General features: G+C 27.5%; 1 protein-coding gene across 13 annotated transcripts in view; it reads right to left on the reverse strand.

Annotated features, from left to right (window-relative positions):
- The window catches only part of LOC132944546 (oxidation resistance protein 1), a 187,332-nt gene that overhangs the window by 13,246 nt on the left and 146,424 nt on the right, over positions 1-27,662 (reverse strand). For 5 of the 13 annotated variants that reach the window (XM_061013969.1, XM_061013964.1, XM_061013970.1 and 2 more), the window contains 15 exons: positions 13,794-13,891; positions 13,563-13,727; positions 13,374-13,500; positions 9,177-9,325; positions 8,922-9,112; positions 8,637-8,849; positions 8,425-8,563; positions 8,153-8,357; positions 7,727-8,070; positions 7,505-7,650; positions 6,270-6,455; positions 5,605-5,759; positions 5,361-5,526; positions 4,534-4,744; positions 4,270-4,359 (listed from right to left, as the gene is read on the reverse strand). In XM_061013969.1, coding sequence (XP_060869952.1) covers positions 4,270-4,359; positions 4,534-4,744; positions 5,361-5,526; positions 5,605-5,759; positions 6,270-6,455; positions 7,505-7,650; positions 7,727-8,070; positions 8,153-8,357; positions 8,425-8,563; positions 8,637-8,849; positions 8,922-9,112; positions 9,177-9,325; positions 13,374-13,500; positions 13,563-13,727; positions 13,794-13,891 — 2,585 coding nt within the window. Of the gene's footprint in view, positions 1-1,544; positions 1,893-3,044; positions 3,069-4,269; positions 4,360-4,533; positions 4,745-5,360; positions 5,527-5,604; positions 5,760-6,269; positions 6,456-7,504; positions 7,651-7,726; positions 8,071-8,152; positions 8,358-8,424; positions 8,564-8,636; positions 8,850-8,921; positions 9,113-9,176; positions 9,326-9,420; positions 9,561-13,373; positions 13,501-13,562; positions 13,728-13,793; positions 13,892-18,709; positions 18,948-19,132; positions 19,494-27,662 lie in introns of those variants that run through there. The other 8 variants (XM_061013971.1, XM_061013972.1, XM_061013966.1 and 5 more) reach the window with 8 other exon arrangements.

Consider the following 27,662-nt stretch of genomic DNA (forward strand, 5'->3'; position numbering starts at 1 on the left):
GTATAATACCGGAAGGAACATATTATATCATAGTATAAACACAATAGTGTGTTTTAACACTAAAAAGAATATTTGAACGTAAATATCGTAGATGTAGATTCTAAACACATAATATATTATAGTATGAACCATTCATTAATGTCTTTCGTAACTCTATTATAGAGACATGTATTATTGGCGTCATTGCTACTTTTCACTGAACTTAGGAGGATAAGACAAGTAAGGTCAACCTATAGCACCCACATTTGTCATATCTGCCTTCGTTGCGAGTGAAATACGTGGCAGGCACTAAAATTGTACGCGCAGAGGCATATACACCGAAAGTCCAAACAACACTAATATTATGTTATAATCGTTAAAATCAATATGTACAATTTAAACGATAAATGTATACAAATATGAGGTAAAGAAAAATATACATAAAAATAGCGAATGTTTGAGTTAAAATAAATATGCTAGAGTGCTAGACCACATGTGAGTATGCATGCAAGAGAAAATATTGAATATCTTATGTATAATATGTAGGTATACAAAGTATGTGCAATAAATACAGGATATTCTGTTCATAATATTATACAAGTAGCCGTGGTAAAAAATAATAATTACAATGTTCACAATTTAATTATCTATAAACTGTTATAACTCTCTAATAACCGTAAAATAACGCTATTCGGAATATTTAATATAAGATTTGATGCATACAATAAATATAGATGTATAAAATATACATACAATGATAATAAAACGTATAAAAGTAAAAATCTATCAATAACTGAAAGTTCAAACTCAAAAAAAAAAGTTTAAAATATAATGTCAGACACGTGTTTAAATACGTCTAGTAATCACATATACTTTAAAAATATTAAAATAGTACCTACGACTTGTCTGAGCAGTAGAAATAACCATATACTTTTTATGTTTAATAAGAAATAAATTCGATTGAATTATTTTGCTGAAATATTTGATAAATATAAGTTATTTATTAAAATATAAAGCACAGAGATCGGTTATAATAATGGATTTGTGTTCTGTTTTTTCATAAAGTAATTTATGAGTTATAACCCGTAAAAAACGTAATAACTACGATTGGTATTAGATTATGTACTAGGAATTATCAATTAAAAGAAAAAAACATATCAGTAATACCATTTCGAGTCTCGGCGAGATTTAGAACTATAAAAATTTAATTAAATAATTACTAATAAAATTATAAAATAAACACACTGTCACTATAAAAACAAATAAATACCATATATAGATATTAACAATATTTAATGAATATTTAGTTTAAGAATCATTCAACATACACTGAACGAAATTGCATATAACAACAAAAATTTAAACGTCATATTATAATGATCAATTAATTATCAACACACGGTTAACTGTTTTTTTTTTTAAAACACCACTCGTTAGGTTTTTCATCATTAAACAACACTATTTAGTTTATATAAAAAAACTGATATATCATATTTTTTGTTATTATTCACCTACACGGTTTTACGTCATTATAACATTAATTATTAAGCTTATTATTGATTTACTTTGCGTTTGTTTAATAGTTGTTGCGCTTTTTTCACAAATGCTTTAGTGGACGCCAATTTTGTTTTTGACGACTTCCCAAAACTATTCATGTTGTAGTAAAAATCTGAACGTCTTAGAAATCATACTGCATTACATCGGAGACACGTTCATACTCAAATCATTAATGTCGGACGTAAGTAATATAATAAGTACACAAGTGTGATACGTATACCATTGAGGTTTAAATCGAAATAAAAACAATTGTTATTATTGTATAGTTATTTAATTAGTTCAAAACACATTGACGATTTAAAAAAGAACGAACACGGAATGCTTTATGAAGCTATTGCGTTTAGCTACTGATTGGGAAAACTACATGCGCTGGTCACCGTGACAGCTGATTGTAAGCGAGTCAATTTTAGAAAGTTCCCTTCTACCGACCTCTATTGTTTATGTCTCTTACTCATCATATACATTTAAATATTATTTAAAAAGATTAATCTATAAATAGTTGTTTATAGTTTTATTTATTCCTGTATATTATTTTTACTAAAAGTAATAGGTACCTATTCCATTACTGCAGCATGTACATACCTATAAGTACAATTTAAGTTGTGATTTAATAATTTTACCTAGTCACATTTCAATAGTTTTATTTTTAAATAATACGTTATTAACTGTATTAAAACAATTTACAATACATGCATTTGTGTATTTTTTAAATTTATTTTAATAAAAAAAAAGTTTTCCTATTTTACTGTAGTCGTTTAAAAATAAATTTATAATTAGTATATTGATCGTTAGGTCACGGTTTAACATCTATGACAATATTATTTAAACACAGATTACTTACAGTATCCTAACTAATAGGAACTTAATTTAACGGCCATGAATGTACATTTATATCATGTATTATATCAAAATTTATAAAAGTAAAATTAAAATACGATGTAAGTAGGTATAGTGCTTAATTGAATTATGAAAATGTTTATGTTTTTAGAATAATGGACACTATAATATATATTCAACAAACCTAACTTTTCTACCTATATATAAAGCATTAAAATGAATATTTTAGAAATACGAGACCTAAGCCAATTATTATTTAATATAAAGTCTAAATATAACAAACAATCACTATAATAACTCAAAGTCAGCTGAACTGGGTAGGATAATATTATAGTCACTATACAATTGGTACCTAAAAATATGTACCTAAATAATATGTAATAAACATAATCACATTATACGTCCGTGAAACGATCTCGAGTCGAGCTTGGTTTACTTTAGCATTTATAAGACTATTTAGAAAAGTTTGGAACACTCTTTCTAGTTGAAAAAATGACAACAGAGAAACATATTATAAACAATAAGACTAATCACACGGTTGGGGGTCTGTAATTTAATTTAAAAGCAATGATAAATCATTAAATTAAAATAATAACGACTCTTAATGGTTATCGAGTTTCCCCATAAGAATGCGGTATTTTTTTTTTTGAAAAAAAAGAGTAGGTACTCACGTGTTTCATTGAATTTTTTGTTACTATGGAAATTCTGAAAATAATTTATAATCTGCGTACAATTCTAATTCGCGAAACTTTTGGAATACGTAACAAACGTGTTTGGAACTAGTAACGACAATACTTAATAATATAATAGTAGTTTTGGGGATTAAGTAATTCGATTAGGGTTAAACAAATAACAAAGGACGCATTGTTTGGCCTAACGCAGCGGGTATATGAAATGACCAACACGAAGGACTATTGCGGATAATACGACGACGTATACAATGTACCTATACAATTAAAATTTAAAACAGACTCGGACGACCTAACACCGACCGGGAGACCTTCGCCATAACTGTCACAGTGAAAAGATTATCGCGCCGATGAGTGGGCGACGTTAATGTGATCGACGGCAATCGTTAGGAACTATAATATTATATAGTAATCCGCGATGTCTGCTCGCACAGTAACGTACTGGCGTAGGCCAAAATTCTCCCCCCCCCCCTTTCGTGGACTAGCAAGAGCGAAGTTATAATACAATATAAAATAGTCATAGGTGTGGGACACTGGGACGAGTATTTGTGACGTCAGAATCCGCAAACATGGTATTTGTAAAAATTATATTTTGGCTGTTTATGTTTCATTCCGGAAATCATTTTGAACTCGGAATGTTTTGCGCAACAATAAAAATAATATTATTCACGACACCAAAATACGTAATTAACCTAACCTTTAGATATACCCAGTTTAGTCTAGTAATCATTCATGTCACACCGTACAATAAAATTTATCAAATATTTCTATGATTCATAAATACCGATCCAATAGATTTTAACAATGAAAGCAACTAAATCACCTAAATTAAGCACTAAACTATGTTAAAAGCCTTTATCAAATAATCTTAGTGTTATAAAAACTAAAGGGTACATTACAACTAAAATGTAAAAGCACCAAACGTATATAAGATAATGATAATATAATCTAAAAATATAATAATTTCGAAATGATATAATTATGTGCTAAGTATTAATTGTGCAAAATTGCCATCAATGGCTTGACAAACAGTTCAGTATTGTGAAATAATATGCTTACTAATAATCACAGCTATAATGCAATGATGTAAAATGGTCAGTTTTCTAAGATTACATTTGGAGAAAAAAAAATTGGCCATTTACATTATCACTACCACTATGTCCGACTAAATAGCAAATTAGGTCTCTGTTAATAACTAACAGTGTACCTCATTATTTGCCTGCGAATCTGACGATCCGAATTGATCGGCCTGAGTCTTCAGCATCGAGTACAATTTTGAATATGGCGCTTTTAACACCTTTTATAGAAAAATATTTATTTAAAAACAGGGGACACCTTGTAATACTTAGTTACGTATATAATTGGCACATGAAGCTAAATATCATGAATCATGGATTATATATACCATCAATGTAGATTGTATTATATATTTAAGATTTATAATATTAGATATATAAGTATAGGAACTTACCTCCCAAGACTCTCGTGTGAGATCACCAGCTTCACTTTCATTTCTGTCTAGCTTTTTATCACTAGTATCGCCAGGCGGTGTTTCCGCTTCTTCCCACAGTTCTGTGTCGGATTCAACCAACTCAAAACCACGACATGCAACTATTTCTTCATCTAAGTCACCGTACAAAAGGGGGACCCATAACATTAGAAAACGATACAAGTCATCCACCCTAAAATTATAAATACCTCAAAATTATTTTTAATTAAATTTACCGAAATGTATATTAATTTCATGGCATAAATATTTAAGACTTTTCATAAACATACATAGATTAAAAGTTAATAGCAAATATCATAAAACAATCTCAACAAATATCAAAAAAATTCACATAGGTAAACAAATACCCATTGTTTATAAAACTGTTCAAAAAATAAAGTTTTCTTTATTTGTGATTTTCAATGCTATTGGATTTTAATTTGTGGAGAACCCAAAATTAAGAAAACTTTATTTTCATGCTTTTTTTTATACATACTAACAATTAATATTATTATCTATTGGTTTGTTTTATATTTTTGTCTGTTTTTAGTAAATAAAGAGGAAAAATATAACTAACTTTAAATTATATTTATTTCTTTAATAAGTGATTAATACAAATTGTACTGTTCGATAAAATGATTAGTTTTTAATTGAGATAAAATTGTTTTAATAAATTTAAATTTAAATGATTTTATATTATAGATTTATCACAGTAAATATGATTTTATTAAAAAGCTACAAGACTAATTCAAATTAAAGTAAAAAGTTTACAGTAAACAATAAATAGGTAATTAACATAATAACATTACCTGTTTCTAGGAACACTAAACCAATATTCTGGCTTCATCTTTTTCTTGCCATATGACATAATTGGCGTTGACTTTGGTATTTTCTTGTCTTTTGGTTTACCCATTCGTAGCCTTAAATAAAGAGGTGGTGGTTCTTCAAATGTATGGACGGGTCTTGGAATTAATTCTGTTGAATAAAATATCTTAGTTAGTATGATAAAAGATGGAAAAGTGATGTTTGTATACAAATAGTAAATACACTCACTTTCAAAAGATACAAACAGTTCAGGCATGTCATCTACAGATACCATACTTCGATAATCTAATTTAGGTTGCATAGCTTTTGAAGTGCTCTGACTATCTGAACGGCTGTTTGAGCTATTTTGTTGCTGGCGTATAAAGGTAGTGACTGACGAACGCCTTTAATAACCATAAAAACTTGTATTAATAAACAAAATAAAAATAAAGTAAAAAATTTGATTATGTACAAAATGTATATTTTTGTTGTAAACATAATAACTAATAAATCAGCAAAGCTTAATTATAATAAAAATAAAAATAATATTTTACATAATAACATATTAATAAAAAATATATTACTGTAAAAAGAATAAAGCGATTTTATAATAATCCAAAGTAAATTATGTAATTTAAAATTAATTATAATATCATAATTTATAACATATGATAGGTAAATATATCTAATAATTAAAATAATTTAAAAGTGTACATAAAGTATAAATTAAAAAAAAAATAATAATAATAATTGTATGGCATTCTAATGATTAAAATTGATGCACTAAGACTAGAACTTGCATTAAAAAAAATACTACATTAAGTGGTTTTGGTGGCAGGATAAGGGACACACATAACATCACCATGATATCAATGATAGATAGACATTTAGGGGTACAGTGTGTGACCACTTACCCTACGCTGTTAATAATTGATGACGGCGAGAAGCCAGCGAGGCCTTCACGTTTAGATGGGGTGGCCGAAGGCGGGGCGGGCGAACAGTCCTGAGGTGGCGGGAACTGGAATCGCCCACTCTCCTCGCTCGGTGTTTTCATTAGGAACAGACCCGAACCAAAATCAGTCACCATGTTTATTGGTGAGCTTAGCAATAATACAAAATTATCATCATATCCTCATACTACACTTTTTAATAAACTCTGGTTCAATTTGTTCTCTTCATAATTTTCTTATAAATACAAATATCAACTAATATAAAGTTCATTATTTAATAAATTCAATCCCCAAGGTCTTGATTTTTAGCTTATTAATGAGTAGTATTTATTTTCTCGTATTCAATCAATCTAAAATTAAGAAGTGAACTCTCTCTTGGTTTTTTTTTTCATTAATCATCAAAAGTTTATTACTTTTAAAGGAATTAATTGGAATGAGAAATACAATTTTGCAAAAAAGTTGTGTAGGGAAAAAATAAATAGATATTTTATTATTAACAATAACAAAAAAAAAATAAAACATTGTTAATAATACAAACTACTAATGTAAGCCCAACTAATATTATAATTGTTGGGTAATCTACATTTCACTTGAGTGTATAATTATGGCAACAAAAATTAAAGTTTAATAGCTTCAAGTCAACAATGCTTTCAACTTAGCATTAAACAAATGCTTAAATACAATTGTTGAGATAAAAATTGCTTTCCCAAAAGTCCAAATAATAAAATATAAATATATAAAGCTTATGTTGGTTATTATCATTAAGAATGATTTAATAAATAATAGTTATTTGACATCTATTCTCATATTGATTTCAAAATGAAATAGACAAATTTATAATAAAACCATCAATTTCTATAAAAATATATCCAATACACATATATATTTTGGATATGTTTTTAGAAATCAAAATTTTATTTTAACTTCATAATACTTTCCTTATTAAGTTCAATAATACAAACAATAAAATATGAAAACTATAGAAGCTTCTCCTACGGAGATGCTAGTTAATAGTGTGTAATAAAAAAAGTGTGTGTATATCCTAATACGCATTTTATTTACAAAAGTGCCATTTAAAATAAATTATTATATTCTACAATTTTTTTTTTTTTTATTGAATGTATAAAAGATGCTTAAAAATATTAATTAAGAAAAGTGTGTGTGATTAAAATTGTTTTAAATTAAATATAGATATTTACCTTGAAAAAACTTTAGAGAACACACTGGATGAATGAGATAGATGAGATGATTCAGCTGAAGATGGTACTGATGGTTCTTTTTCATTATCTTTATCACCAGTAAATCCTTCCATCCAAGATAAGGGATAAGAAAGCCTTTTTAACATCTAAAAATATGTATATTATATTTGTTTTAATCTTTAACCAAATTTAACAAAAACATTATAACAACAGTATATAAACCTTATTTTTTTTAGTTTCCTGAGCCTGTTTTTCAGCTTGTTCATCAACCTTTTGAACCTCTATTGCACCTGCAGAATCTTGTTCCTTAGAATCTTCCAAACTAAATGACACTGATGTAGTTTTCTTTTTACGTAGTTGAACTGCGTCATTAAGATGGTCAGAAGATAATGGTATGACAGACACTGGTGGAAGGAACTCAGATTCTGACAAAAGTATATCAGCATCAGAATAAACAGTTTTACGAGGTATTGGTAATACAGGTGGATCTCGAATATCAATGCCCGAATCATGACATGATTGCTTTACTAGATAACCACTTGATGGTTCAGAGTCTTCAACAGTTTCTAGGATACATAATTAATACAATTATTACTATAGTTACTAATTTATGACTCCATATCTAGGTACATTTTTAAAATTTAATACCTTGTACTGCATGATGAATTGGAGGTTCGTCATCAAGAGATCTGACTTTATTTGGCATTGCCCAGTGTTGGTCAATCGAAGATTGCCTGCGTTGTTCCATATTACGTATACTACAAACAGCATCTTGTTCTGCTGACATCGAAGAAAGTGGCCTATCATCTTCATTACCAATGTGTTCAATAGCCAATTCTTTGTCTGATCTCTTCTAAAATAAAAATATTATATTCAATGATAAATTAATAAGTAGATAAAAAGTTATTGAAAAAACTAACTAATGCATCATTAGGTCTATTCATGGGGCTTGGTGTGACTAGATCACGATCAAATGCTTTTGGAAATGCAGCTCCATCATTTCTCTGTGCGTTGCATGAACAAATGCTACCATCTTCTTCTTCATCTTCAGTTGAAGATCTGGAAAGATTTTTTAAATTTGTTGAACTAAAATATTATATGTAATAAGGTTAATAGGTATAATTTAAATTACCTAAGTTCAGGAAAAGTTTCATCCTTAGCCAAGAGAGAATCAGTTCGACCTCCAGGAGATATCTGTAAATCTAATGTTGCACTGTCCAATGAATCAGTTTGCATTGTAGTTAACATTGTTGGGGACTTATGTTCACTGTCTTCCATTGTTTCAGATTTAAGAACAGGAGATAAATGATAAATTGCTGGTTTTGTAACATTCTCATTTTCACTTCTAAAATTATTTAACAGTTGAATATAAAAATTATAAGTATCATCTATAATTTATATATGTTAAATAACATACCCTGTTGATTGGTAAGGTCCAGCAACTCTCATGTGCGCTATATCATAATATATGGCAGCATTCACTACAAATTCCATAGGAGCTATGACACCATATGACTCAGGCCCATGTTCAATAACCAATGGGTCAGAGACATTTGGATCAAACATAATAGCATTAGGAGTGACCAACAATACACCACCCACCACACCCTATAACAAATTTGCATTATTATTTTTACTAGTTTTATATTTGTAAATATGATTTTTGTCGTACTTGTCCATCTGTGATGTGTCTGACATTTATTTTGAGGAACCTTTCTACACCGCGCGAATGTGATCTGCCTGATGAAGGAGATACTGAAGAACCAATACGTTCTGGATGACCAGGTTTTGGAGATGAAGGCCGTAATGTGTCCAACATGTCTGCAACAATAAATTTGTAAATTAATCATTGTCTAAAAATGTTAAATGTCAGACAAGAGAAAAATTAAATGGAATAATTGAAGGATTTTTAATACCAAAATATACATAACCCTTATGTTGTAAGAGATACTTTGGAGACATAACTATGTCTCCCATTTTATTGAACGTGATATTACATGAATATTTACATAACAATTTAAAATAAATGAATGGTTTTTAAATAACTACTTTGATTTATTTTGCATAAATAAGAAATATTAAAATAACACTGGGTGAACTTATTAATTATTAAGAAAGAAATTATACTCAAATTATTACTGATATTAGTATCAATTTAAAACATGTATGGTTGCTATAGCAGATAAGAGTTTTAAAACCAGTCACATTATGGCAACTGCGTATAAGCTCATTGCACTTGAGAACAATACCATCAGCAAGATAACAAAAAGTAAATGCTCCTTATTTTAAATTAAATAATTACAGTTTGTTTTAACAATACTATGTCACTGTACACACGTATAAAATTTTTTATGTAAATTGTAAATATGCGCTGGGAGATAATATGCTAGAATAAAATATTAGTCGCATGACAAATATACAGAGTTATAGCCTACAGACCAAATTAATTTAATTTTTCGATCCCAAATATCTTTATTTATACTCATAAATTTAATGTATCAAACTCAAGATCTTAATAATAAAAAGTACACTGACTATTTATAATAAACATTAATTAATGTAGTAGCATATACAGTGCAACATCAAACTTTTCCTCATATCAAATACAATGTTATGACTTGCTGGCACCTACTAAGTATTATTAAATATTAAATTCTTTTAATTATCTTGAATGGGAGCTTTTAATTGAATCTTAAATATTTATAGTAATTATATTATGTATAGGTACAACTTTTATAAACCAAATTATTGTACATAATATAGATAATATATGTGTGGTGACACCCTACTTAAAAAAATCCTTGAAATGGCAGTGAATTAATGTACATTAAAATAGTTCAAATATTTTTATTAATGAAAAAGTTATTTTACGTACATTATATAATAGATAAAAAAAAATCACAAGGAACCAAAATACAATTCTGTATTGAACAAGCATATTTAATAAACCGGAAAACTTAAAAGTATTTCAACCTAATTTTGTTATGTTAACTAATATTTTTTTCTAATTTATTAAATAATGAACCAAACATTTTGCTTATAACAATTTACATATGAATATTACAATAGTTAATAATGATGAGGAAATATACTATATTTCAGTAAAATGTATTGGTATCTAATACATAAATCTGATTTCACTAGCAAAACTTAATACCATAAATATTTATTCAATAATCAGTGTATTATGATTAAGACTCAGACCTCAATGCAATTGCATATTTGTAAGAAATTAATAAAATATTAGGAATCTAGTTTGATATAAATGTGTTTTATGATGTTATGCAAGTATAAAAATTGTTATTGCATATAATTGATATTAGCATATTTTTTTGCAAATTTAATATTTTTATTTAAATCATATTGAAACAAATACATTTCTATATTACTTTAACGCTATAATTTACAACAGACAGCATAAATATACACACACCAATGACAAAGGTAAGTTATAATAAAAAGGTGGATAAGTGGATGTCGCTCTGCTGTACAGTAGGTTACAAGTGGGTCACTGTAATGGATGGTGTTAAATTTGAATTCAATGATATAATATCATTGTATAAGAAAAACGATTCTGAGCGAAAACGGTCAGTCAGCCTATGATATTACCAAGTATATTTGATGATATTATTGTGAATAAAGTAATTTATATATAACCTATTTACGCCGAGCCTTGTTTTAAATTTTCAATCCTTAGCCATAAAAGTTAAACATTTTATACATTTTTAACTACAAAATAATTAATAAATTATAAATTTGATAAATGTTGTCAAAATTTGAACTTTAAATACTTATAAAAAAAAATTGTGCATATGTATTTTTAATATTTTTCAACTGCTATTAGAACGATATATCAGGAGCCTTATATTCAATTTTCACGCTTTTTTACCCAACAAATAAAAATTTATTGATATTTATAGAAAAAAAAACTAAAAAAATTGAAAACTGACTATGTCCGTAAACAGCTCAAAAAGAGTCAAAATATTTTCAACATTTTATGGTGTATAGAAAATGCTAATATAAACATTCAGTGAAATTTTCAAGTATCTACAGTCATTCGTTTTTTAATTACAATAAAATAAGAAAATTGTTACATAAGAAATCGAGTAAATATCAAATGTTGTAAAAATATAAATTTCAGACGCTCATAAAAATTTAATTTAAGTTTCTTCTAGACATTTTTTTTTTGATAAAGGTAGACAAACTTATGAGTAATCTTATATTACATTTTCAAATCTTAGATTTAAAAAGAAAAATTTTTATGAATTCTCAACTCAAAATAATTTGCGAATTTTCGTGATTTTTCCGTATTTTGTCAAAATTTGAACTTTAAATGCTTATAAATAAAAACTGTGACTAAGGATTTTTAATTTTTTTCATCTGCCTTTGAAACAATAACCTAGGAGCCTTCTATTAAATTTTCAAGCTTTTTTATTCAACAGATAAAATTTTATTGATATTTATAGAAAAAAAAACTAAAAAAATTGAAAACTGACAATGGCCGTAAACAGCTCAAAAAGAGTCAAAATATTTTTTAAATTTTATGGTGTATAGAAAATGCTAATATAAACATTCAGTCAAAATTTCATGTCCCTACGGTCATTTGTTTTAGAGTTACACCAAAAACCAAAATCGATTTTCCCGAAAACAGATTTTGCGTCAAAATTCCCGTTTTTCCTTAATTTTTCTTTTGTTTTTCACGTCGCTTGTGAAAACTACTGGGAAATTTTTACTTTTGACCCCCCAAAGTACCAACTAGATTCACTTTCCTATCAGAATAGTTACTATTGAAGAAAATCCAAGCACTTTTACTGTCCTAAAAGGTGATGACAGACACAAAAATAAAAATAAAAAAAATAAAAAAAAAACACACATCATTGTAAAATCAATACATTCATCGCTTCGCTCAGAATCTAATACATTTGTCATTATTAGATAACTGGAATTTACATGATACATCCAATAATTGGTAAATTTTCTAACAAAATAGTATACATATCTTATCTTTTAAATTACCAACTAGTAAATTACTATAATAATTTTATTTATGTGTAAAACATAATATTCTACAGGCGGTATTTTAATGTTTGTATTCAACAATTTAACATACTTCAAATTTTTATGTTGAAATAAAATTTGTATAAAAAATACATATATTTCCAATATATGTTAATATTATTTGTATTTTTATTTTTTACAGGAATGTAACATTTAACTACTTTGACCTGAACAAAGGAATAAACGTTGTGCATTCATGGTTTGGTGGCATTTACATGATGATGCTTCATTACTAATAGTTATAACTGGGGAACGGATTTTTAATTTAGTATATTTAAATATATTATATTAAATATTCATAACTTTATACATCTTTATTTAAAACACAAATATTTAGCTAAAAAATTTAAAAAATTATTTTTTAATATAAAACATCAGTAGGAATATCACTAACGTTTTTGGGCTAGATACATGTTTTTTGTTTTTTTGACCAATTTTGAGTGAGATTTTTGTTTTTATGGCATTTTTCATCATATTAACAAAAACATATTTTTCATTTACTGATTTTAATTGCAAAGGAAATCCGTCCCTTAGTTATTAATTTTGACCAATGTGGCACCTTAATATCGTAAATTATAAAATGTGAGACATGACTTGCTACGTGATAGTTCAAAATAGGAGTGCATATTTTGCTATTTTATATCTTGCATTAAGTTCTGAATTTTAATCATGGATAAAATGTTTTCATAAATGGGAAATTAGTCACTTACATTATACTATAATATAATAGTAATACAATAAACTGATTTTGAAAATTTAAAAGTTTTGGAAAAATAGTATAATTTTTAGTATAATTATTTATGTATCATACCATCTTCCCTTCTATCAATGATATCTTTATTATCATTGCCGGTTGATGGCCCAGATCCAGGTCTACTTTCTCCATCAGCCGATGTGAAACTGTTAGTTTCGGATAAATCTAAATTGCTAAGACCTCCCTAAAAATAAAATGAAACATTTTAAATCCTTAATCATTCATAATTTATAAGCGGAAAATTACTTGAGACGCATCAGACTCTGACACAGATATTCGCTTTTTATCTGGAACACGAAGAATCTGACCGGGAAATAGTGTGCGTGATGATAGCCGGTTCAGTATGGCTAACTCAGATGGTGTTGTGTCGAACCTAGCAGCAACTGAAGTCAATGTATCTGATGCTTCAACCTAAGAAATTTTAACTGCCCATGTATTAAACAAAAAAAAACCTAATATTTAAATTCAATACATTACCTTATACGTGATGGTGGAAATAGGAGGAGGCTTAGGCATTTTTCTTTCGCTAAGCTGCTCTTTGCTGCCGCTCTGGCTTTCCCCATCCGTACCTGAATCTATAAAATAAATATATATAATGAATCAAATAATAAAAATTATAGAGTAGTAAACAATGAAAAGAACAACAAAACCATTTGAGTACTGTATTGTTTTAATAATTAAATAGTTGTATGTGTTTAGTATAACTATTAATATAGATAAGCATTATAATAGTTTCCCAATTATTCATAAGCGTAATGTAGAATAAATTGTAAATATTATTATACGGGGTAATCAATCAGTCATTTTTTCAATATTTTTTTCAGTTGGATCAGGTGTCTTGCAAAACAACATTTTTGGAAAAAAAAAATGTACTTTTACAGATGTTTTACATTTTTGAATGATAACATATAATTTTAATTTCATATTCTGAAGCAGAATATTATTTGGAGAACTCAGATACATAAAAATCAAATTTCAAACAAGCAGTTAATTTGTAAAGCTTAAGACACATGGAGAAGTGGCACAGGGGTATCCACAGATTGATGATACTTCTCTGTACACTTACTTTTAAATAATTGTCTACTCAATTGAAATTTTATTTTGGTATATGGAACAAATACTATGAATTATTTTCTTCTTCAAACTATGAAATTAAAATTGTTTGTTGTCATTTATCAAACTATGTAAAAATAATATTTTAAAAAAAGTTCAAATTTAAAATATTAAGTGTAGATCACAGATATATACAATAAGTTATTATATATATCTGTGGTGTGGATATTTAAATAATCACATTGTATAAATAGTTTACATAAGTTTGTAAATTATATTAGATTGTTGCAACATACTATCTGTTTGATAAAAAATCAGGATACTAAATATATTATAAGTTATTTAACTACCTCCAGCTAAAAGATATAGTTTTTTTATTAGGTTAATAATCAAACATTATTATGTTCTGCCTGCACAGTGAACAGGCAGAATTTATGTCAAAGAGTACATTAATATCTAACAATTAATACAATTGTTGTATTCATCTGTTGTTTATAATAATAATTCTTATTCTATGAGACCACATTACTTATTGTTGCTATGTTTAGATAATAATTTTATCTAATAAGATTCTACAGTTAAAATAATGGAAATATTACCTAAACAAATACCTATAATAATTATTAGTTAAATGCTTTTGTATATTTATTTTTGGTATTTTAAAAGTTAAGATTTATGATTTAAAATTGAAATTACTTAACTATTATTTTCTTATGTAAGTTTATATATAGCTGACATAGTAGATAGGTTTATCCTTACAAATTGTTTATACTTACCAGCATATTACTAAATTGTGTTATTCGTGTAACTCTTATTGAGGTACCTACATGTCAAGTTCAATATGAAAGTATTCAATTTTCTAATATTCTCCATTAATTATTAATATTATAACATGCATACAAAATCAAAACCCAAACAAATGTAGCATGTAGGTACTATGTTACCTTGTAAACCTTTAAGTATCTTTAATAAGTTAGTATCTAATATCTTTAAATTTTGAATAGCACCAGTTAAATGTGTTTGATACGATATCAGTGTTATTGTTATTATAACTGTTATCATTATTATTGGCATTATGAAATTTATCACTTAGACTAAAGTTGATTTATCAAGCTCACCGAGCTTAACCGAACAAAAGTCAAAAGACAATTTATTAATTGCGAGTGCCGAGTAGTATGATTTAATCAGATTCTATACGAGTACATACTAATTACTTCATGACTCCTTGGACAGCGCCACAAAACAAAATATGTATGTTTATAATAATTATTGCTAAATCAATTTTCAAGTAATTCATGATGCCAACCGCATTGATATCACATACTAAATATTTTGAGTTGGTTGATATTTCAAGACCATTTGAGCATTAAGTCTTATCAGGAGAACAATAGATCATGTAATAGTGACCTACTGACCTAGTGATCTACCCCTAGAACTAGTGACAAAAAATATATATTTTTAATCCATACTATATTATATGAGATTTATGACATGATATTCATAATAATATTTATTAATTAAACAAGAAACTTTTTGTGTACACAATTTTATTATGTTTAGAAAAAATAATTTATTATCAGATATGTATATAATATTTTAAATAGAGTTAACTATTCAGAATTGTTTTGATATTAATATTATCCCTAGGGCTCTGATGTTCCCGCACTTAAACAAAATAAAACTAATACCAATAATACAATACCTAAACTAGTTATCAAAATGCATTTAAAACTTCAGACAGGAAATCCTGGTGTACATTTACTTTACATTATTTAAATGGTTGAAGAATATTGGTGTGTTATAGTATTAAATCTAAAAACATGCATGATTGTAATTAAAATAATATACCACGCATTTCAATCAGAATTTAGTAAATAGGTTTTTTTTACGTATATATGGTTGAATTTAAATGGTCAAATATTTATTGATTTTAAGATGAAGCAAAGGAGTAAACCATAAATATATATTATTTTTATAAAACTTCATAATAACCTAAGAACATTATGTAAGAATAAAGCTACTTAAATTTTAATACATTGAAAAAATATCCAATATTCCAAATAGTTGCATTTACAATTAATTCATGAACACAAGTTTATATTCAACTTATAAATAATTTGAATAGTTGAAAAATATATACACAAATACATCAACATCTGAGCAAATAAGCCTTATATATCACCCATGCAAAACTTGCATGCAATAAGCATTTTTTGAAATGAAACTCACCTTTCTCTGTCTGTAGCTCAAATGCATTTATAACATGTAACAGACCTAATTTTACTAAAATCAATACAACACCGTTTTCAGTTCATTGCATTCATTAAATATTATTTTATTTCAAATTTAATTAAAATCATATATTATATTTTAAAAGATAAACCATCCAAAGGAAGTAAAAAGCAATGCATTTTGTAATTATTACACATTATGTAAGCACTAGTTTGCATACAATTAATAATCAACTCTAATACTAATGAGATATCATTAAAACTATTATATACCTATGTGTATATAAATATAAATAAATTAACATTAACTAAAAATGGATAATAATTTGTTTAACTTAGACTAGGTTGATACATTTAAATAAATTATAGTTATATTAGTTAAATATCACTTTATTAAAATATATAGAATGGTTTTTGATAAATAAGAATTTTAGGTAGGAAATCGAGTATTCTATAAGACATATTATGCATAAAATAATTAAATAAGTTTGAGTTGTTTAAAATAATCAACCAAAATTATATTTATTACAAAGCATTGATGCATGTTTAGACATTCTTCGTTATAGACTAAACCAATATTTTCAAAATATATATTATCAATGATTATAACACAATCCCAAACCATTAAATATTCCAAAGTTGTTAATTTGTATTTGAATTATGTAGGTAGGTATTAACAAAAAAAAAAAATAATAATAATAACTGAACTCTAGAAGATGTTATTGCCATACCATTTTTTTCATAACGTAAATTTAATTTTAATAGATAGAAATTATATTCTTTAATATTTTTTATTGAAGTTTATTTTACAATACAGGGTGATTCATAAAGTGTAAAACACTCATTATCTCAAAAAGTATTAATGTTTTTGAAAATATTTTTTTACATAGTTTCAAGTTGTTAAAAAACTATGTATTTATTAAAAAATTATATTTTTAAATATTTTTTATCTATATAATTTTTTAAGTTTTTTACTTTTTTGAATGACAGTATAGTTTTAAATTCATATTCCAAAACAGAATATTTTTCTAAGTATTTTGATTCATAAAAATCTAATTTAGGGCGAGTAGTCTATGAGGTATAAGCATTTAAAGTTTAGATGGGCGGAGTGGAGTGGTATGGGGTTACCCCGCAAATGTGTGTCCACTACTTCGCCTGTCTAAACCTTAAATATTTATAACTCATAAACTACCCGTCCTAAATTTGATATTTATGTATTAAAATACTGAGAAAAATATTCTGCTTTGGAAAATGAAATTAAAACTATGCTGTCATTCAAAAAAGTAAAAAACTTAAAAAAATTATAAGGATAAAAAATATTTAAAAATATAATTTTTTAATAAAAATGTTGTTTTTTTACAACTTGAAACTATGTAAAAAAATATTTTCAAAAACATTAATACTTTTTGAGATAATGAGTGTCTTACGCTTGACAAATCACCCTGTATGTCAAAAATATGATGGGCCAAAAATTACAGAATTCAGATCACGGGAAAGCACACAGGGGAAGCGACTAACCATCACTTTTTTTTTTGGTAGTTCTCTTAATAGCTTAATTTAAACAAATTTCTGAGCTTGCCCCTAAGGAGGAACAATTTTCCATTCTAAAATGTTGAAGCTATTATGCCAATATCAGAATTTAACTTGCATTGTAAATAATTTGTATAGGATTTTGCAAACAAAATAAAAGATGTACACTTCACTTATTATTGAAAAACAATCAATAAAAACAGAAATCAATTAGATTAATTTTTATTTATCATTTTATCGATATTGGTAGAAAAAAAATATCTGTGGTAAGCAATCTTAAAAATATAATGGAAGCATACTGTAAAATAAATTTAAAATGAAAAAAAATGATATATAGGATTACGCTTTACTCAAGCTAAAGTTAGGTGCTTAGAATTATCATAAAATATCAATGCATACCTATAACATAGGTGTATACATATTTTCGATTAAATCTTTAAAAACGTTTGCTATATCAAGTAGCCAGGTTTATTTGAACCGTTATTCAGAACTGTTAAAAATCTAACAGTATGATTCTATCTGCCATTGCAATGTTTTGAAAAGTTAAGACAGCACAACTAAATATAATGAAAATCAAACCTGGCAGTACTCGGTAACGGACATAATATTCGCCACCACTGCAGCTCTTATAGATTGTCACTGTCATCGGAGTGTAAAACTGTTCAATCGCACAACTAACCATGCTAGTGGATTCCGTTACCATAATTCCAGTAGGTTTTCCCTGGGCATATGTGTCAACTGTCTACTAGACATGCACATATGTCTGAACAATGATGGCCAGATAAAGCTGCATTGTTAAAGTAATTATGAGCACACGCTAAGGAGGATGTATGAAAAACAAAAAAAAAACAAAAAACAAAAAAAAAAATAATAAGAGTTTTAAAGATAATAAATAATTGAGTACTCAAGAACGTTTCTATACATACAAACAAAGCAGAGGTACAATTAATTATCGTGAAAACGAGAAGGCACAAGGGCTTTTGAGTAAACAGGCTCACTTACTTCTTTAAACGTCACATTATTTCATGCGTTCCCTACGATGTCCGTTTTACATTTTACATTTCTACATGATATGTGTAATACTACGCAGACGTGCACAGTGCAAGTGCGCGAGCAAACACCGACACACTTAGATCTAAACGGCTGTTCGTCGAGTGGAGTAGGTACGTGAATATTATAATATATTTATCAGATCGTCGATACAATAATATGTAAAACAATAATCGTATTCGCCGCAAACGAGATCGGCTTCCACCTCGAGCCGTCGACAAACGACACCGACAGCCGAACGCGACTGTGTATATAAAACTATAAAATATACTATTATACTGTGTTAGTGACAAGTGTGTACAAGTTTTTGAATGATGATGATGATTATAATATTATAGCAACCAGTCGCGGCGCCCGCGGGACACTCGCTGATAAGTGATAGCGGTGACGTTCGTAGATAACGGCATTACGCATACACTGTTTTTGTTATGTTTGCCGCGGTAACAAAAAAAAGTAAACAATAAAAAAGTTTGCATGAGCCGCGGGTGGCCGCGATACCATAGATAATAAAGAAGGATGGCCGTGAAAGGGGAGGAAATCTGAAGCGAATTATCCCGAATGGCCGAATATAATATATATAATATAAATAATATTAAATCTTATAATAAAAATTGCTTCAATTTTTTATCAGTCTTGGATAAAAGTCTGATTTTTTTATTAACTATGCGCGATAGTGCGATACTGTATGTGCGGCGGCGTGGCGCGGGCCGGCCTGCTTGTCGAACTTTCAGAAAGCTGCAACTGCAGCTCATTAACATGCTCGCCTACCCACGTTTTGGTACGAATTCGCGGTTGTAACTATTTTTCAGAAACCTATAAGACGTATTATTATAATAATAAATAATAATATGTAAATATTATGTTCGCGGTTGTAACAAACTACGCCGTCCGAGGTACGCGGTACGCCATCTGCCGCCGGTTTCCCACAACTATATAAGCCGACCGACCGGCACGTGTCGTGGTGATCGGTAGAAAGTTATTTTTGCCGCCTCGAATTATTTAGAAAATCCGTTCTGCTGCTTGGCGTCCGAATACAATATTATATAAGTAATTACAGTTTTTTTTTTATTTAGTAAATTGTTCATATTATCGTTTATTCGCGATCAATAACTACCTAAACCGTCCTAAACTGAATAGGTATCTACGTACTGAGACATCCGAAAATGTACCCTCTCACGGTAGGTAAACGAATTTTACTACTTTTCAGACCTAATAACATTACTTATACACGGTATTTAGCCATACAGCCCACATCTGACTATTTTTCACAGTTGCAGTGTTTTACATTGTGTTATATTTTGTAACTAGGGAATTTATTGAGGCGGGGTTTTGGAAAGAATTTATAATTTTTAAGATCAACAATACGTAGGTAGCTATATTTTAAATAGGTATTAGGTACTATAATAATTTATATATCGTGTAGCCGTGTAGGTTATTATCGCGCAGGCACAGCGATCAGGAATAATAAAATTATTTATTGCAGGTATGTTTATGTAAGTACCTACAACTGTACCACTATGATTTATAATATTCAACGCAAATATTGAAATATTTATAATGATTGCCTGCCCCTTCAAAAATCTTACCGTTTAACTCATAACAACTACAAATTAAAATACTGTGCTTCAGGGGCGTGGTGAGGATTTTAAAATGGGGGGGAGGCCAAACCAAAATATTAAAAACAAATATACCTACTCCACAATAAATAATACGCTACGCCACTGCTTGAATTGCAAAAAAAATTTTGAAGAGGTATGCAAAAGTGTAAGAGAAATGTAAGTATAGGAGGTACCTTAAGTATATTATATGTCTTATTAATTAGGATACAACCAGAAAGCGTATACCTAATATTTAAAAAAAAGGAATAAGAGGATCCACCTCTCTCAATTCGAGCACTGACAAAATATTATTGTATACCTACACATATTTATAACTGGTTTTTGGAAAGAAATTTTTTACATACTTCTAAATTTCTGACCTTCAATCGTGTTTGCAAACTGCAATAATATAATATAACGGCTTCCTCGAATCTGCCTTTGATGGGTAGTTCGTAAGTATACTCATGAATCATGATATTAGCACATACTCTGCTATGTATAGGTTGTTTATAGGCTATACAGTATAGGTAAAGGCTGCTGGGCAGTGGGCCGTCGAAAGTTCGGCGGGGGTCTCGTGACACGAGATAAAAAGAGTTGGGTTTAAATTTAAAAAAAAAATGTATAAACTATAAAAATTCGTTCGAGAAAAATCAATTTTTAGTCGGCGTGGCGTGGAATGAATTTATAAGTGGTTTACCGGTAGGTATGCACTCAGTCCTGCAGTGGTCGAAGTGAGGGTGATAATACGCATGGTGGGACGCGATTCGCATTTTATTATTTTATCCCTTATATATAGACACAGTTTTCTTCAATAACGCCTCCCCCATGTAAAAATCAATCATATTTATACAGGTATAATGTATATACCTGCATTGATATTCTAATCGAGCCTACGGTTGATATTGGTAATCATTACTTAAAAAAAAAAATGTTATGTTTAAACATAAATTATAAATCTTATATTTTAAAGTGTGAGATTTTGTTATACTACTAAAAATTAAACAGTCCTTCTGCCCACCCTTCGAACGGTATCGTTACGACGTGGCTGTCAATCAGCGTTGGGCAAAAGAGCATACAATTTAAATAAACATAATATTATAATATATTATTATTTTTTACATTGTATACATTTTGAAATTGCATTTTCCATTTTGTGTATTTATTAATATTTTATATTTTTCATATTATAATTTTTACTAATATGAGTTATATTAGTTTCTAGTCAGCAAATTCTATTCATATTTCAGAGTATTTTCTGTTATTATTGTATTTAATAATACTGTATATCATTATATCAATAATGTATCTACTATCTATATACGCATTTACCTACCAATTGCAATTACATATATAGGCATTTCGTAGACAATAGTCAGCTTTAGTAACTTTACAACCAAAATGTTTTACATTTTATATTGTACAGTGTACTCTCGGTAACTCAGAGTTCACGGAAGAAAAAAATTAGACTTACTAAAAAATTTCGTGTTATTAAAATCTTAATGTGTTATTGACTATTTGAAGGAGAATTTTATTTGTTCAAGATGTCGAGAATTTCGAGTTATCAAGATTCGAGTTACCGAGAGCCGACTGTATTATCATAGTGCATTATACCTAAATTATTAATAATTAAGTTTCGTGTATCTAACAATAATTGTCAACAAATAATATTTTAACGTAGATATGTTTTTGGGTTGGGTCACCTTTTTTTTCTAACCGATTTTCGTAACGTTTTGTTAATTGCTATAGAAACGCAAATAAACAATAAAAACAAAAACCATTGCACGTTACTCGATATTTTTCCCCTACAATGAAAATCTATGAATAATAAATATGTTTTTGTTAACCATGACAACGAAAACGTCTAATTTTGCGAAATCGGTTAGAAAAATAAAACATCCCACCCAGCCCAAAACATATATATGTTGAAAAAAAAATTTAATTAAATTCCTAACAACATGTAGATTGTAAGTATGTACCTGTAACATGTAAGCATGTTACTACCTATACTAAATCGTTTTCCACTGCACTATATCCAAAAACATATCTATGATTCCTCAATCTTCCTTGCAGAGAAAAAATATCTAGTGGCATGCTACTTATAATATATAGGTACGAACGACATTTTTGTTAGGTAGGTATATTTAGTATTTAGTATTTTATATTTTTTAAATCGCCTAACCATTTTGTGTTTTGTATTTCAAATACATTTCCAAAAGAAATCCTTATTTTGCATAGGTACCTATACTGTTTAAATTTATTTTGTTAATTAATTTTATTTTTTGTGCGAGTTTGGTAACAATCGGACTTAGCACACGATTTTCCGATTGTGTCGTATCATATGGGGAAGTGAGATTTTTCTTGTGAAAGGTTCGTATATTTACTCAGAATAATATTATAATTTGTCAATACTCATTGCAAACATAAATATTCAAATTACATTTTTACAATAATTATAAATAAATTGAATTGATATAATTACCTACGGTCTATTAAAGCCTATAGGGAATTAATATGAGTACAAACAGTGTACACCTATTATTATTTTAATGATTTATAGTAGGTAGTTTTTTCTCAATTATTAATATTATTACTCATGACTACTTGGTATTCTAATATCAGTATTTATTTAATATTATCATCCTCGGCGTTGAATATATTTTTAATAGCAAGTCGATTAATCGGCTATTATAATATGTATATGGTAGTATACTACCAATATTTAATTTAATATATTATACAAAAAACAATAATATGACACATCACGTTTAATTTAGAAACGATGCCAGTGTAACTGTACAGGGTGTCCTATCTTGTATATAAACAGTGTTTATTAAACACAATATTATATTATCATCTGTAGTTGATGTTTTCTCTTTTTTGTCATCGAATATTGTGATGAATACCGTATAACGTCATTATTACATCCTGAAGTATCGCTATGATAGTTGTATTTCAATTCCAATCAACTATGTTTAAATTAATTTTAAATACAAAATTATTATAAGTACATCTATAAAATATATTATTTAATTGTTGGTAATTTATATTTATTGAACGTCTTTTAAGAGATTTAATTACATTTAAAAAGACTATATGATGATCCGGGGGGACATAAATTAAAACGTACATAATATTTTAAATGACAAACGCAATAAAAACAAATAAATGTGCCCAGTATATCTACTCAGTATTCATAAATCTAATTATTCAAATTAAATTTTAATAAATAGTTCAAATTAATGTAATGTCATTATTTTGTATTATACTAATTAAGAGTGAATCATTATTTGTTTTATTTATTTTATTATATCGGTAATTAGTAAAGAGCGTTGTTATCTGTTGATATTACATTTCTTATAATATTAAATACAAATGTATTAATATTATTTTTTTTTTAATTTGGCACAAAGCCAACAAGCCCGTGAGATTAACAGAAGACGGTAAAATACATTTTAAATAAAGATTGAAATTAATTTCCTATTTAAATTTTATTATTTTTAAACAATTATTATTCTACTTTATGTTATTACGTAAAATTCATATTAGGTGACCTAAAAAAAACCTTATATTAAATATAAGTACCTGTCAAATTTTAGCATAGTTATCTTACAGAAATCTTAATAAAATGCACAAATTATATTCGATTCACTAATAAATTATAATACAATATGTTTAGATCTATTTATGAATTATTTGTTTTAATTTAATTATGAATTACGATGTATTAAACTGAGTTTTGGTGTAATATAAATTCTGAATTATAATATATTTAACTATTTAGGTAAAAAACTATACTGATTATAAAAATATAAAAGTAAATTAATACAACTTAAACTTCTACCTACACCTATTATATATTATGACCACGTAATTTGCCTGAATTTGTTTTTTAGACGCTGCATATTGCAGCTATTAGGTACCTATACTGTAGGCTACTACCTACACATATTTAATCCGAATGTCTTAGAAATTGTAATAAAAAAAATCACAACTTTTTGTAGCAATCTACAAAATATGTTTGTATTTTGACACTTCGGTATAATTTATATGAGTAGATAAAATTAATATTGTATTGTATTCGTAAATATTGATTGGCGCCACCGTGACTCCACTCTTAATTCGTATAATAACTTCAATAAAGAAAGTATATAACCTACATATAGATTTGCTTGAATTTAATTAGTTTGGTATTAAATCAGATCAGTGACTAGTGAGTATAATAGACCTTCACACTAGGTAAAAATGTAATGAAATAACTAATGAGGTAGAAGTTAAGCACTTTTGTTTGTATATAATATATAACCTTATAAAGTTTTAATGAATATAAATTATAATACACTGATTGACTGATTAATATGTTTTGTTTATAGTATACAAGTATAACACACCCACATACAATATTATATGTCTTTGAACTAAGAAATGTAAGTAATTACCTACCTAAATCAAAAAGACATCAATAATAGATCATTTTTACCAAGTGAAATTTAAAAACAGAAAGCCCATTTAAAAGTGAACTATGTGGATGTTTAACTAACACTTCAAATCATATTTAGAAATACGTACATTTAACATTGAATGTTTTCCCTAAAACCCTTGTGCTTGCAATCTAATTAATTGAATAGAAACGTTCTAAAGAGATATGTAAATGTATTAATAATAAGTACCTTCCACGAAAATGTAATATCCTCGATCTGTATTTCCTGACGACTGTAACGAATAGTTTGAACGACGACAAAAATGAACTGATCGTTTTTAAACCGTTGAAGTCTAAAACTGGTAACACACTAGGCATTTCGTTTGATCTGAGAAAATAATTGTCGTATAATCAGCATCGTCATCAACTTGGTAGCACAATAGCTATGCCTACAACCCGATAAACCGGAAGTGTCGTAAAAATCGTTTAGAGATTATACTGTTGTGTATTTGTGTATATATATATATTATATCATTCATACATAATTTATAATACTTAAACACAAAATTAAATACCAAAACTGAATTTCATTTAACATTATTATTGATAAACTACTAACTGAATATTATTAAGGATAGATAAAATTTATAAATGTCAAAAACCAAATTTTATCTAATATATTGTTGTTGATAAACTATAATTGAACATTATATCGATTCCGATAAATGTCAAACTATTAATTAATATATATATGTGTACAAATAATCATACTAATAATATTATGATATATCCATGTTATCGTTATTGATAGTTAAAAATGATGTAAAATATTGAACCGTTCAAGGGAGTTCAAATTTAAAATAATGACTCAATATATATATAGTTGTTATAGAAACGAAACACATTATATGGAAAACATAATTTCTGTAAATCGAAACACATGTTGAGTTAACATGTGGCAAAGATTTTTATGCGTTGCTAAGCGTTGAAATCAATGAAAACATTATGATGTTGTAGGAACAATAACAACCCAAATAGCAACACAACTGAATACTTATTTGTATAGATATACACAAAGATTGATATAAAAATATCGAGAAGAAAACTACTTCCAAACCAAACACGCAGACAAAAATAAGAATATATATCTTTTTAACTCTACGTACATTTTGAATATTATTTGTACCCAAAAAATACCTGCTAATAAATTGAATATAATTTTTATTAAACAATAAAATTGTATGTAATATTTTAACCATTTGTTTGACTATCTTCAACCCTGCCTGTCACAATAAGTGCGAATAATAACGCTCTCTATATACCTGTATACATTAACTACCTAACCTGATGATACATTTTATGCATGTAGTTGAATTAATTTCCATAATAAATAAGAAGGATTATTTTAAATTAAATAAAATCAACTATCAAGGATACCTATTGGTGAATATGTATTAGTTAGGATAAAAAATTTAAAAATGTTGTATGCTGTGCAGCCACAATAAATTGTATGTGCCGAATTAACTCTCTAAATATACCTACTAATTTCTTACATTAATTTAATTTGATTATTATGGCGAAAATATAAAAATAAAAGATAATACAGATAAGGGAAATAAATAATATTTTAATAATATATATTATTATTAACAATAAATTATATACTAAAACCTATACTTATACAATCTTTTTAATGCAACAATGTGTATGTTATGGTAACTAATTTACAGTATTTTTTTTTTTTTATTAGTTAACCCGCGGCAACTCAGGCCATTGGGTGGTTTTTAAACTGTGAGGGAAGAAACAGTAGGTGTAAACACGTGTGTGTAGTTTTGGCAGATTTGCAAGTGGGCACCCGTAGGTATCTGTCATGCCCGGGTGGGGGATGGCGGCATTTGTTTTCCGGACACCGTGACTTGCCCGAAGAAAAATGCCGCCCGTGGACCGAGGTTTGAACCAGCGCCGGTGTGCGTCACAACCGACGCCTTAGTCCGCTCAATTTACAGTATTATTATAGTCTTTATGAAATATATTTGAATGTAATTATAAGGCTCCGAATAACAATAACTTAATATTAAATTATACACATTTTACTTCATGTCTAAAAATAAAATATTTCTGAACTATTGTCATAAACAAAAATCAAGAATTCATAAAAAAAATTATAATACAAATATAATATTATATCACATTAATTTAAGTTTCATTTATAAATTGTAACTTAATCCTGATAAACTGTTGTAAAAAAAATTTGTATTTGATTACTTGATAGATTTTATTGTAGGCTGTTGCACAATGATGGTTTTTTATTGCCACTAATTATAATCTGTTTATCTTACTATTTCGACACATCATGCCTAATATATATCATAATATTTTCCAATTTAATACTATTTATTGGTTTTAAGTGTTTTTACTTAAAATTTTTTCTAAGAAAGATCTCAAAAATTAAATAAAGCCAAAAGTT

This window comes from Metopolophium dirhodum, chromosome 5 (assembly GCF_019925205.1).
Source record: "Metopolophium dirhodum isolate CAU chromosome 5, ASM1992520v1, whole genome shotgun sequence".
NCBI classification, from domain to species: domain Eukaryota; kingdom Metazoa; phylum Arthropoda; class Insecta; order Hemiptera; family Aphididae; genus Metopolophium; species Metopolophium dirhodum.